At 38.8% G+C, this 13,018-nt stretch overlaps 1 protein-coding gene across 1 annotated transcript in view; it reads right to left on the bottom strand.

The window, feature by feature from the left end:
* CDKL2 (cyclin dependent kinase like 2) overlaps window positions 1-13,018 on the bottom strand; it is a 56,730-nt gene that overhangs the window by 37,394 nt on the left and 6,318 nt on the right. Inside the window, 1 exon segment of the mRNA XM_017876589.1 lies at window positions 2,337-2,531. Within this exon segment, the coding sequence (XP_017732078.1) occupies window positions 2,337-2,531 (195 nt within the window).

The raw sequence follows: 13,018 nt of genomic DNA, 5'->3' as shown, positions 1-13,018 counted from the left end.
ATCCCCGGTTTTTTTTTTTTTTTTTTTTTTTTTTTTTTGAGATGGAGTTTCGCTCTTGTTGCCCAGGCTGGAGTGCAATGGCACAACCTCAGCTTACCACAACCTCTGCCTCCCAGGTTCAAGCAATTCTCCTGCCTCAGCCTTCTGAGTAGCTGGGATTACAGGCATGTCCTATCACGCCTAGCTAATTTTGTATTTTTAGTAGAGATGGGGTTTCTCCATCTTGGCCAGGCTGGTCTCAAACTCCTACCTCAGGTGATCCGCCTGCCTCAGCCTTCCAAACTGCTGGAATTACAGGTGTGAGCCACCATGCCCGGAGAAACACTCCGGATTTTACAATCCCCCCCGCCCTTTTTTTTTTTTTTTTTTTTTGAGACAGAGTCTCGCTGTATTGCCCAGGCTGGAAGGCAGTGGCATGATCTCAGCTCACTGCAACCTCTGCCTCCTGGGTCCAAGCAATTCTCCTGCCTCAGCCTCCCAAGTAGCTGGGATTACAGGTGCCTGCCACCATGCCCAGCTAATTTTTTTGTATTTTTAGTAGAGATGGGGTTTCACCAAGTTGACCAGGCTGGTTTCGAACTCCTGACCTTAAGTGATCAGACCACCTCGGCCCCACAAAGTGCTAGGATTACAGGTGTGAGCCACCATGCCCGGCCTAAAATCTCTTTCCTTAAACACAGAATGGCACCCATGCCAGCAGTACTTGACTCTAAACTGCCTGGATGTATCTGTACATCTAAAGGTAGAATGTGTTATGTTAAACATGGGTTGATTCATCATGAAAGTATAAAAATAAAGGGACACAGAAGCAATGGAGGCAGGACACATTCAAATGCGCTTCTAACGTGAGAGAGACAATGGTTCTTTTTGCTCACTGGTTCCACTGGCAAGCCTATCCTTAGTACAGAGATGAATGTAGGGCATTCAGCCACCTAACTCCAAATATTACAGGCCCATTGGGAAGATATCATCATTTTTATGAAGAAGGAAGAATCAGTATCTTTTAAACTGATATATTAAGTATTTAATTCACTAACACCTCATGCTAATCTGATTTCTTGCAAATTCAACATTGTTATTCTACTTTATATATTTCACCCCTGTAACAATTATCTTCTTTGCAATTTACTAAACTGGCATTCAGTCTCCTGAGTTTGGTCAATGTGAGTCTGCCCTAAGAGACAGATAGTCTCAAAATTAGGTTTCTCAGAATAGATTTTCTGAGCCTGTATCATTCCAAAGTTGCCGGGAGGCCACTATGGAAGGCCTCCTAAAAAGGGGCAGTGTGTTTCCCAGTGGAAACTAGGTATCTGCCTCTACTAAGCAATTTTTTTATATATGTAAACTTCACACTATAACTCAATAACATAACGAAACTACACAATAAAAGACAGTTAAAAAATTAAAGACAGTGAATAATACTAATAACCGAAAAGAAATATATCAATTTAGGTGGCAGGTACGTAAAATGATTTTTTCTTTCTTTTATAATTATCTTTAGTTTTAAGTTTTTCTACCATTAATATTTATTACTTTTATAACCACACAAAAAATGTCATTTAAAATATTTCGTAAAACTGGCAAAATCTATGTGTTGAGCTATTCATTTATACTTTATAGGTGTCATTCTTCTTGGAGGTGCTTTTATATGATACTCAAAGTATATAAAATTATTGTGATAGACTACAGGGTAAGGATTGAAATTTTCATATATTCACACTTTGTAATTAGGCAAGAGAACACAAACTAACAAACACACAGACCCTTGGGTCTATACATTTCTCAAAATTCATCACTTAAAATTTGTGCATTTCACTTAGTAAATATTACCTTAAAAAAGAACAGAAAACAGGGCCAGGCACAGTGGCTCACGCCTGTAATCCCAGCACTTTAGGAGGCCAAGGCAGGTGGATCACCTGAGGCTGGGAGTTTTGAGACCAGCCTGGATAACATGGTGAAACCCCATCTCTACTAAGAATACAAAAATTAGCCGGGCGTGGTGGTACATGCCTGTAATCCCAGCTACTTGAGAGGCTGAGGCAGGAGAATCACTTGAACCTGGGGGGCAGAGGTTGCAGTGAGCTGAGATCTTGCCACTGCACTCCAGCCTGGGCAAAAGAGCAAGACTCCATCTCAGAAAAAAACAAAACAAACAAACAAAAAAATCCAGAAAACAAATATTTAACTCCAATTAATAAGATGCACAGATGAAGTATTTAGTGTTAAAGTATACTGACTTTCTGAAACTTATTTTCAAATGCATAAATCAATAAGACAGATTAAAGGATTAATGAATACATATGTGATAAAGCAAATTATTTAAACCCAATACTTACATTGTGACTGTGACAAAATCCAATTCCATTAATAATCTGAAACAAATACTTTTGAACTACTTGGTAGTCTAGTCCATTTGGAAAGAGCTCCAAGTCATCAAGAATTGTGTGGTCAACAAATTCAAAGACTAGGTACCATCGTTTTTTTTTCTTACACACTTCCAAGAGATTCACCAAGTTTTCATGCCTCAGTTGCTGTTATTAAAAAATGCAAAATAGCTGTTATTTTAAAATGCAAAATAGTTTATATAAACTAAGATCAAATTATTAGCAATTAATTATTTAAAATAGATCTCAGCATAATAAAAACATAAATAAAATGCATATACAGTATAAATTGTAAAAGCATATTCTGGTTTTTAAACTACAATTGAGAGACTATATTGTTCCTTTCTCCTCTCAGAGAATAAAATCAAGCTAATAAGAAAAAGAAGTGTAACTCCATCTTTGATTAAACTAAGAGGAATCTATGACCTCCTACTCATAACAAATGAGATGGAACTACTAGATGTAATAAAGGTCAAACAGAAGTATAGGAAGACACCAAAAGATCATCTGTGGCTACAAAACTGGCAGCGTAAGAGTTCTCTGAAGCCAGTGACGTACCCTGAAAAGACAAAAAAGTCCTCCTTTAATATAATGAAAAACGATATATATATATGTATGTACGTATAATGGAAATAAAGCTCATAGACAGCAGTGAAAACATCCCTAGAAATGAATGGCACCAAGAAACAGCAGTGGGGAAGGGCGGGATAAGGAATCACACAGAAACACATTTGCTGGAAACAATCTCTCAGTGAGGCGGAGTAGAAGGCAAAACAATTCGTTATGAATAAACCTGCAACTGCAAGTTTTAGAGAAATTAAACCTAATATAATTAAATCCCACACTCAGGCATATGTGATAAGGAACATCATTGTGAGTTATGGTAAATTCCTGCTAGCCTGGAACAAAGTCATGGCCTCTCCCCAGAACCTCCTACAAATAGTCCTCCAAAGACTCAGACTTTATTATAAGAAACAATCAAAAAGGAACCAATCAAGGATCTATTCAAAGATGTAAGAAATGAGGAAGAAGGGAGAAAGAAACACAAATGTAGATTAACACTCACCAGAAAAAAATGTTGCCACCTTTAAAGGGAAAGAAATCAATGGAATACAGAATACAGCTCTCAAAATCCTCAAGAAAATCCAAGTATGATCCAGGAACGTTATACTCAACCAAATTGTCATTCAAGTAAAAGATAACATGAGCATTGAATCTATTTAAGGCAGGACTAAATCTTATATAAATGTGGGCATCATGGTTACAAAATAGAAAGTGAACATTTTAAATGCAACAACGCACAAATGATATAGAAGATGTAAACAAGATAAAAGTGTATATATACACCAGGTGCAGTGGCTCGCACCTGTAATCCCAGTGACTTGGGAGGATAAAGCAAGAGAATCGCTTGAGGCCAGGAATTTGAGACCAGCCTGTGCATAGCGAGACCCCATCTCTACAAAAAATTTTAAAACTTAGGCTGGTGTGGTTGGGCACACCTCTAGTCCTAGCTACTCGGGAGGCTAATGTGGGAGAATCACTTGAGCCCAGGAGTTAGAAGCTGCAATGAGTGTGGTTAGCTATGATCATGCCACTGCACTTCAGCCTGAGCAACACAGCAAGACCTTATCTTGAAAGAAAACAAAAAAACAAAACACTAAAGTAAATAGGATATTTTCTGAAATCAGATGGTAGGTGAGTGGGAGAGAAAAGGAACTAGAAATATAGTAATTACTTTACAAAGAAGTAACTATGTTATTTAACACTATAGTTATTAAGGTAAGCAATATGGCTAGGCATGGTAGCTCATGCCTGTAATCAATAGCTTGAGGACAGGAATTGGAGGCTGCAATAAGCTATGATCATGCCACTGCATTCCAGCCTGGGTGACAGAGTGAGACTCTGTGTCTTAAAAAATTAAAAAATAAAAAAAGGTTACCAAGGAAATAAATCCAATATAAATATAAACATAATATAAGGAATTCAGGGGCTGGGCACAGTGGCTCATGGCTGTAATCCCAGCACTTTGGGAGGCTGAGGCAGGTGGATCACCTGAGGTCAGGAGTTCAAGACCAGCCTGGCCAACATAGCAAAACCCCATCTCTACCAAAAATACAAAAAAATTAGCCAGGCGTGGTGGCATGCCTGGCTACCACCATGAAGTAATGAAGTAATATCAATGAAGTAATCACAGCTTCTAAGGAGGTTGAGGCAGGTGAATCACTTGAACCCAGGAGGCGGAGGTTATAGTGAGCCGAGATCACACCACTGCACTCCAGCCTGGGTGACAGAGCAAGACTCCACCTCAAAAAAAAAAAAAAAAAGGAATTCAGAGATCATATAGAAAAATATTTTTAAAAGAGTTATACATATACGTCATGGAATATTATGCAGCCATAAAAAAGAATGAGATCATGTCCTTTGCAGGGACATGGATGGAGTTGGAAGCCATTATCCTCAGCAAACTCACAGGAACAGAAAACCAAATACCACATGTTGTCACTTATAAGTGGGAGCCAAATGATGAGGGCACTTAGAGGGGAACAACACACACTGGGGCCTACCAGAGGGCAAAGGGTGGGAGAAGGGAAAGGACCAGGAAAAATCTGGATAGTCAATGACTGACAAATAATTATTTAAACCCAAGACTTACATTGTGACTGTGACAAAATCCAATTCCATTATTAATAATCTGAAACAAATACTTTTGAACTACTTGGTAGTCTAGTCCATTTGGAAAGAGCTCCAAGTCATCAAGAATTGTGTGTTCAACAAATTAAAAAATTAGGTACCATCATCACCTAATCATTAGCCTAATGGATACCAGGCTGAGTATCTAGGTGATAAAATAATCTGTACAACAAACTCCCATGACACGTTTACCTATGTAACAAATCCATACATCCTGCACATGTACCCCTGAACTTAAAAGTTAAAAAAAAAACTTCTACCCTGCATTCCCTCAAAACAGACATTTTACAATGTAAAAGAAGTGCTGCTAAGAAAAAAATAAAAGTTATAAAAGAATACGATATTATACATAATAATAACTAATGCACAATGCTTACTATGTTGCAGGTACTATTCTAAGCACAAAAGCCTTATAAAATAGGTACAATTATTTTCCTGCTTTATAGCTGAAGCAACTAACTCACGCAGAGGTTAAGGAACTTGTCCAAGGTCACACAGTAATAACTTATGAGGCATAATTAAAACACCTTCTCAAAAAAACCAACAAACTAAACAAAGAAACTGACAAAAAATGCCCCAAACCCACAAATTTCATATCCTAATGGAACTATAAATTCTGACAAATTCTATTTTATCAAATTAAGACATCTAAATGATACTAGAATGTCAGTTGTTCCATTGGCCTGTTTTGGCACATTTCTAATAGAAGAAAACATTACACTAAAACTTTTTACTCTGTAAAAAATTCACACTATAGCACCAGATAATTTCTCATTCTCTACTCTATGTCAAGTCCTTCTTGCAAAGATTTCCACACTATCTCCAACCCTGCAACCATAATTAAAGCACAGACTATCCGCCAGGCGTGGTGGCTCATGCCTGTAACCCCAGCACTTTGGGATGCCAAGGCGGACGGATCACGAGATCAGGAGTTCGAGATCAGCCTGGCCAAAATGGTGAATCCCTGTCTCTACTAAAAATACAACAATTACCCAGGCATGGTGGCAGGTGCCTATAGTCCCAGCTACTCAGGAGGCTGAGGCATGAGAATCGCTTGAACCCGGGAGGTGGAGGTAGCCGTGAGCCAAGATTGTGCCACTGCACTCCAGCCTGGGCAACAGAGCGAGACTTTGTCTCAAAAAAAAAAAAAAAAAAGCACAGACTATCAGCTCCACAGGTTCTCTGTCTTTGTGCTTATCTTTTTAATGGCAGATGGTTACCTCCTTTCGTAATGGCAGACTGAATAACTCAGACCAGCCCTCCAGTTGAAAATTCTATTTTTTTTTTTTTTTTTTTTTTTTTTTTTTTTTTTTTTTTTTTTTTGAGACGGAGTTTTGCTCTTACTGCCCAGGCTGGAGTGCAATGGTGCGATCTTGGCTCACCACAACCTCCTCCGCCTGCCAGGTTCAAGTGATTCCCCCGCCTCAGCCTCCTGAGTAGCTGGGATTACAGACATGCAACACCATGCCGGCTAATTTTGTATTTTCAGTAGAGACAGGGTTTCTCCACATTGGTCAGGCTGGTCTCGAACTTCCGACCTTAGGTGATCCGCCCGCCTTAGTCTCCCAAAGTGCTGGGATTACAGATGTGAGCCACTGCGACCAGCCATTGAAAATTCTTTAAAAGTTGGATTGATTTTCAAAAAATCTTCTTCAACATATAAAAGGCTAAAACGACAGTGAGGATTACTGGGCTAAAATTGAGAACAGGAGAATCCAGAGAGTTAACCCCAGGACTCAAAGGTAATTTTGACATGAAGTAACAAATGTAGAAATGAGCTTTGATTTTTGTGGCTCCACAGGGCTAAAAGGGAAAAGTCAAAGTCCAAAAGCCTTCTAAAGGTGGGATAGCTGAGAAACCGCCTCCAATTAAAGCTAGGACCCAAAAAACTACATCCTCCAGAGTGAAAATGAGCAGAAATAAACGAGGCATCACTAGACTTAACATCACATTCAAGGAACTAAAAGCCTTGAATTTGGATTCACATACTGGACTGGGAGCATCTCCATGTACCTGTCAGAAGCAAATGAATATTGCCTCTGAACAAAGAAAACCTTACCTTAGCCTCAAAATATTTCTACAAATAAAATTTCAAAAACAATATTAAATTCTAAAGGATAATGAGAAACACAAGATAAAAAGAGATTGTAAGCGAGAACTTTGAACTTACTAAGGAGGTCCTGGGCTGGCAGTGTGCTTGTATCAGACAGAAATCAGAACTGGGAAAATTTTAATGTAAATAATTGTTCATTCATTATTATCAGGGGGTAAAAGAAGACTCTAAGGGATATGTTTGAAGTAGCAAATACAGGAAGCCCCATTTTTAGGGCTGAAGGAAAGTGCATAGTGCACAAGAAGGAACTAAAATCTAGAAGAGCCCCCAATAACCACCAGACATTTAGATCTCATTGGAAATGGCCCAGCAGCCACAAAAATGTAAAGATTACCAATAGTGAAAAAATTCACCAGAGCACACAGGTCAGAGATGGTTTGTAGAGTGGCCAACAGTTGGTAGAGTAACTCACCAGAATGTGCCAAGTAGGCCAGAACTGGTCTTTGAAAGATGCTGAAGTGAGCTAACAGACCTCCCACATGGTAATGGGCTCACAACTGTATTAAAAAAAAAAAAAAAAAAAAAGCACACTAGAAGCTGGAAGAAAAGCCTCTTCCTCTTGCTAAGGACCAACAGTGTCTTTCCATGTCCTCTATCTGTTGACGTAATCTAAAATCAAATCAGCTGGCAAAAAAAAAGAAATGCTTACAGAGTCCAGCTCTAATATCACAAAATAGGTAAAAAAAGGAGTGATTTGGAGTTGAGAGACAATAAATTGTTTACTGGCACAGTGCTCACAAACATGGAAGAATGAAATAAAAATTGTCTCTGGAGAAAAATATTTTTACCTTAGCCTCAAATTATTTAAAAAAAATATTTCAGGACAGGTGGCTCGCACCTATGATTCTAGCATTTGGGGAGGTTGAGGCGGAAAAATTGCTTGAGCTCAGTAGTTTGAGACTAGTCTGGGTAACATACTGAGACCCTGTCTCCACAAAAAATAAAAAAAATTAGCTGGGCATGGTGGCACATGCCTGTAGTCCAAGCTCCAAAGCTACTTGGGAGGCCAAGGCAGGAGGACTGCTTGAGTCTGGAAGATTGAGGCTGAAATGAGCCATAATTGCACCACTGCACTCTAATCTGGGTGACAGAGCAAGATCCTATCTAAAAAGTAATAACAAAGATAATAATAGTATTTCAAAGATAAGTAAGATTCAGCACAAAATTGAAGGTATGCAGGCATACAATGAAATAAGATACCATAAGTAAGAAATACCAGAAAACATCAGCAATTGAAACAGATACAGAATGACTTCAGATATTGTAGTTATCAGATATGGACTCTTTAAAAAAGAAAGCCAACCTCAAAAAACGGAGGGAACTTAAAACCATAAAAAGTAACATAACAGATGTGGACCCAAATAAAAATTCTAGGATGGAAAAGTATAATTATTTTGTTCACAGTAACAGTAGACTAGGTAATTTGTAACAATTCTCCAACTGAATACAAGTAGAAAAGCTGGACAAAATGTATAACACAACTACTTGGAGGAATGAAAAAGATCATATAGTAAAAAATACCTGGGCTAGGAAGACAGAAACCCAGAAAGGTTAGCCAGGCAATTAAGGCCAAATTTTTTTAACCCAAGAAACATATGCCACTTTAGAGGGAAGACTAAGAGGACCAGTAGCACTTTTCACCATGTTGCAGGCCTAAGGTAGCAGTGACTGATGTTCACGGCCCATGAAGGTGAAAAGAAGGAGTTCAGTGCTGATGAAATCCTTTCATTTGGGTTAGCCCTAAAACTCCTCAAGCTATAAGTAGTAGCTGATATGAAGCTTAGTATATGAAGCTGAATTCTTAAATGGAGAAGAGAGAAAGAATGGGACAGTAGCAGTATGTGAAGCAACAATTATAGCTGAGCGTTTATTTATTTATTTATTTATTTATTTATTTATTTATTTATTTGAGATGGAGTCTTACTCTGTTGCCCAGGCAGAGTGCAGTGGCACGATCTTGGTTCACTTCAACCTCTGCCTCCCAGGTTCAAGAGATTCTCCTGTCTCAGCCTCCTGAGTAGCTGGGACTACAGGCGCATGCCACCATGCCCAGCTAATTTTTGTATTTTTAGTAGGGAAAGGGTTTCACCACGTTGGCCAGGCTGGTCTCAAACTCCTGACAAGTGATCCGCCCACCTTGACCTCCCAAAGTGCTGAGATTACAGGCATGAGCCACCACACCCAGCCTGAGCATTTTTAAAAATAACAAATTACATTATTTGATAGAAGCAAGAGCCATAAAATTAACAGACAAAAAAAAAAAAAAAAAAAAAACCCACACCTAGGCATATTATTGTAAACTCCTGAAAAACAAAAACAAAACCTTAAAAGTATCTAGAAGAAAATGGTTATTAAGGAACACAATAAGACTGATGTCTGATTTTTCAATACAAGCAATGGGAGCCAGCAGAACCGTAGAATTCTATCTTGAACATACTGAATGTAATTAACTGACAACCCTGAATGCTATATCCTGAGAAAATAGCCTTTTTTTCTTTTTTTTTTTAAGTGATGAGATCTCACTACAGTGCCCAGGCTGGAGTGCAGTGGCTATTCACAGACATGATCATGGCACACCACAGTCTCAAACTCCTGGGCTCCAGTGATCCTTCCACCTCAGCCTTCTGAATAGCAAAGACTATAGGCTCATGCTACCACACCTAGCTTGAAACAGTTTTTTAAACACAAAGTAGAATATACACTAACAAAAATGAAAAGAACTTCTTATCATCAGATTTGCTTTAAAGAAAATAAAGGAAGTGCTTTAAGCATAAGGAAAATGAACCCAGATGGAAACTCAGAAATGCAGGAAAGATTAAAGAGTAATAGAAAGGGTAATATTAGGTATAGCCTAATAACTGCTGACTGTGAACAATTTTAAAAGGGATTTAACTATATATAGATATAGAATTTAACAATATTACATAGCAGCAATAACACATATATCTGATGGGTGGAGGGGAGAAAGGAGGGGGTAACTGAAGTTAAAATTGCTAAGATTTTTGCACTGTAAAAGTACCTGTTTGAGTATCAATAAGTCAGGTTCGTATATTACAGTATCTAGAATAATTTCTAAAATACTAGTAAAATAATGTTTAACAAATAATGTTCAAAAAGAAAAAACCTAGAAATACGGAAGGCAACTAGGAAGATAAGTATAAATCCAAATATGTACGTTTTATATTAAATATAAATAGACTAAACCACTCCAAGTAAAATACAAAGACTATCAAACTGAATAAAACAAAAGAAACAACTGTATCTGCTTATAAGAGATATACTTTACATCTAAAGACACAGAAGGTTAACAGGAGAAAGGATTAAAAAGTATATATCATATAAATAATGATCAAAAGTGCAAACATACTAATGACAAAGTATATGTTAAGACAAGAAGACTGGCCAGGCCTGGTGGCTCACTCCTGTAATCCCAACACTTTGGGAGGCCGAAGTGGGTGGATCACAAGGTCAGGAGTTTGAGACCAGCCTGGCCAACATGGTGAAACCCTGCCTCTACTAAAATACAAAAATTAGCCAGGTGTGGCAGTGGGCACCTGTAATCCCTGCTACTCGGGAGGCTGAGGCAGGAGAATTGCTTGAACCCAGGGGGTAAAGGTTGCAGTGAGATGAGATCATACTACTACACTCGAGCCTGGGTGACAGAGCAAGACTCCATCTCAAAAAAAAAAAAAAGACAAGAAGACCAAGAAACAAAAGGGTTATACAATGTTCATGAACTGGATGCAATATTGTAAACACATCAATTCTCCACAAATTGATCTACATAAATTCAATTAAACTCCTAGAGTTTTTATGAACATTGGTAAATTGATTCTAAAATTTATATGGAAATGCAAACAGACAAAAATAGGGAAGATAGTCTTATAGAAGAAGGACAAAACAGAAGGGATTTATTCTACTAGATATAAAAACTTACAAACTAGGCCAGGTGCAGTGGCTCACACCTGTAATCCCAGCACTTTGGATGGAAGGCTAAGGAGGGTGGATTGCTTGAGCCAAGCAGCTCAAGACTAGCCTGGGCAACATGGCAAAACCCTATCTTTACCCCAAAAAATACAAAAATTAGCCAACCATGGTGGCACATGCCTGTAGGCCCAGCTACTCAGAAGGCTGAAGTGGGAGAATCACTTGAGCCTGTGAGGCAGAGATAGCAGTGAGTCAAGATCATGCCACTGCACTGCAGCCTGGGTGATAGAGCAAGACCCTGTCTCAAAAAAAAAAAACCTACTAACTAGAATAAACATGATTGTGGGCTACTGGTGCAAGCTTAAACAAATAGACCAATGGGACAGAATAAAATCTTACCTATATAGGAGAACATGTGGCAAAAGGAATATTCAGAACAGTGGAGAAAAAGATGGTATTTTCAATAAATGTTTCTGGGACAACTGGATAGCCATAAGGGAAAAGTCATAAGATTTGACTGTGTCAAACACCATTATTAAGATCAAGAACAGGCCGGGCGCGGTGGCTCAAGCCTGTAATCCCAGCACTTTGGGAGGCCGAGACGGGCGGATCACGAGGTCAGGAGATCGAGACCATCCTGGCTAACACGGTGAAACCCCGTCTCTACTAAAAAAGACAAAAAACTAGCCGGGTGAGGTGGCGGGTGCCTGTAGTCCCAGCTACTCGGGAGGCTGAGGCAGGAGAATGGCATAAACCCGGGAGGTGGAGCTTGCAGTGAGCTGAGATCCGGCCACTGCACTTCAGCCTGGGTGACAGAGAGAGACTCCGTCTCAAAAAAAAAAAAAAAAAAAAAAAAAAAAATCAAGAACAAGTATTAGATAATTAGACTTTAACAAATCCCTACTGTAACCACTAAAAGACAGAAACACAATGCATAATTTCTGAGTTATTAGAAAAAAAGGAATGATAAATATAATCAATCCAAAGTAACAAAAGAAAAAGACATAGAGAACTGGTAATACAAATAGCACATATTAAGGTGGTAGATATATATATTCAAAATACATTAGATATTATATTATAAGTAAACGGAATAAATGCTCCAATTAAAAGGCAAATATTATCAAACAGGAAAAAAGCGAAATATAACTGTACAGTTTTCACAAGAGATACATCTAAACAAAATTCAGAAAATTAGGGGCCAAGCGTGGTGACTCACACCTGTAATCTCAGCACTTTGGAAGGCTGAGGCAGGCGGATCACCTGAGGTCAGGAGTTTGAGACCAGCCTGGCCAACATGGTGAAACCCCGTCTCAACTAAAAATACAAAAATTAGCCAGGCATGGTGGCGGGTGCCTATAATACCAGCTACTTAGGAGGTTGAGGCAGGAGAATCGCTTGAACCCAGGAGGCAGAGGTTGCAGTGAGCCAAGATCGCGCCACTGCACTCCAGCCTAGACAACAAGTATGAAACTCCATCTCAAAAGAAACAAACAAAAAAAAAGCATTCAGAAAATTAGAAGTAAAATATGGAAAAGATTTACTATGGAAACACTAACAAAAATTAAACTAATGTATGTACTCGTTAATTTCAAATAAATTAGTTCTTAAAACAAAATACTGGCCAGGTGCGGTGGCTCATACCTATAATCCCAACATTGATAGGCTGATAGGCTGAGGTAGGAGGATTACTTTAGCTCAGGAGTTTGAGACCAGCCTGAGCAACATAGTGAGACCTTGTCTCTACTAAAAATAAAAAAATTAGCCAGGCATAGCAGCACACACCTGCAATCCCAGCTACTTGGGAGACAGGTGTAGGATTGCTTGAGTGCAGGAGTTCAAGGCTGCAGTGAGCCATGATGATGCTGCTGCACTCCAGCCTGGAGGACAGAGTAAGACCCTG

The sequence above is a fragment of the Rhinopithecus bieti genome, unplaced genomic scaffold (assembly GCF_001698545.2).
Source record: "Rhinopithecus bieti isolate Rb0 unplaced genomic scaffold, ASM169854v2 scaffold_8675, whole genome shotgun sequence".
Lineage (NCBI taxonomy): Eukaryota > Metazoa > Chordata > Mammalia > Primates > Cercopithecidae > Rhinopithecus > Rhinopithecus bieti.
This window is presented reverse-complemented; position numbering and strand designations above follow the sequence as displayed.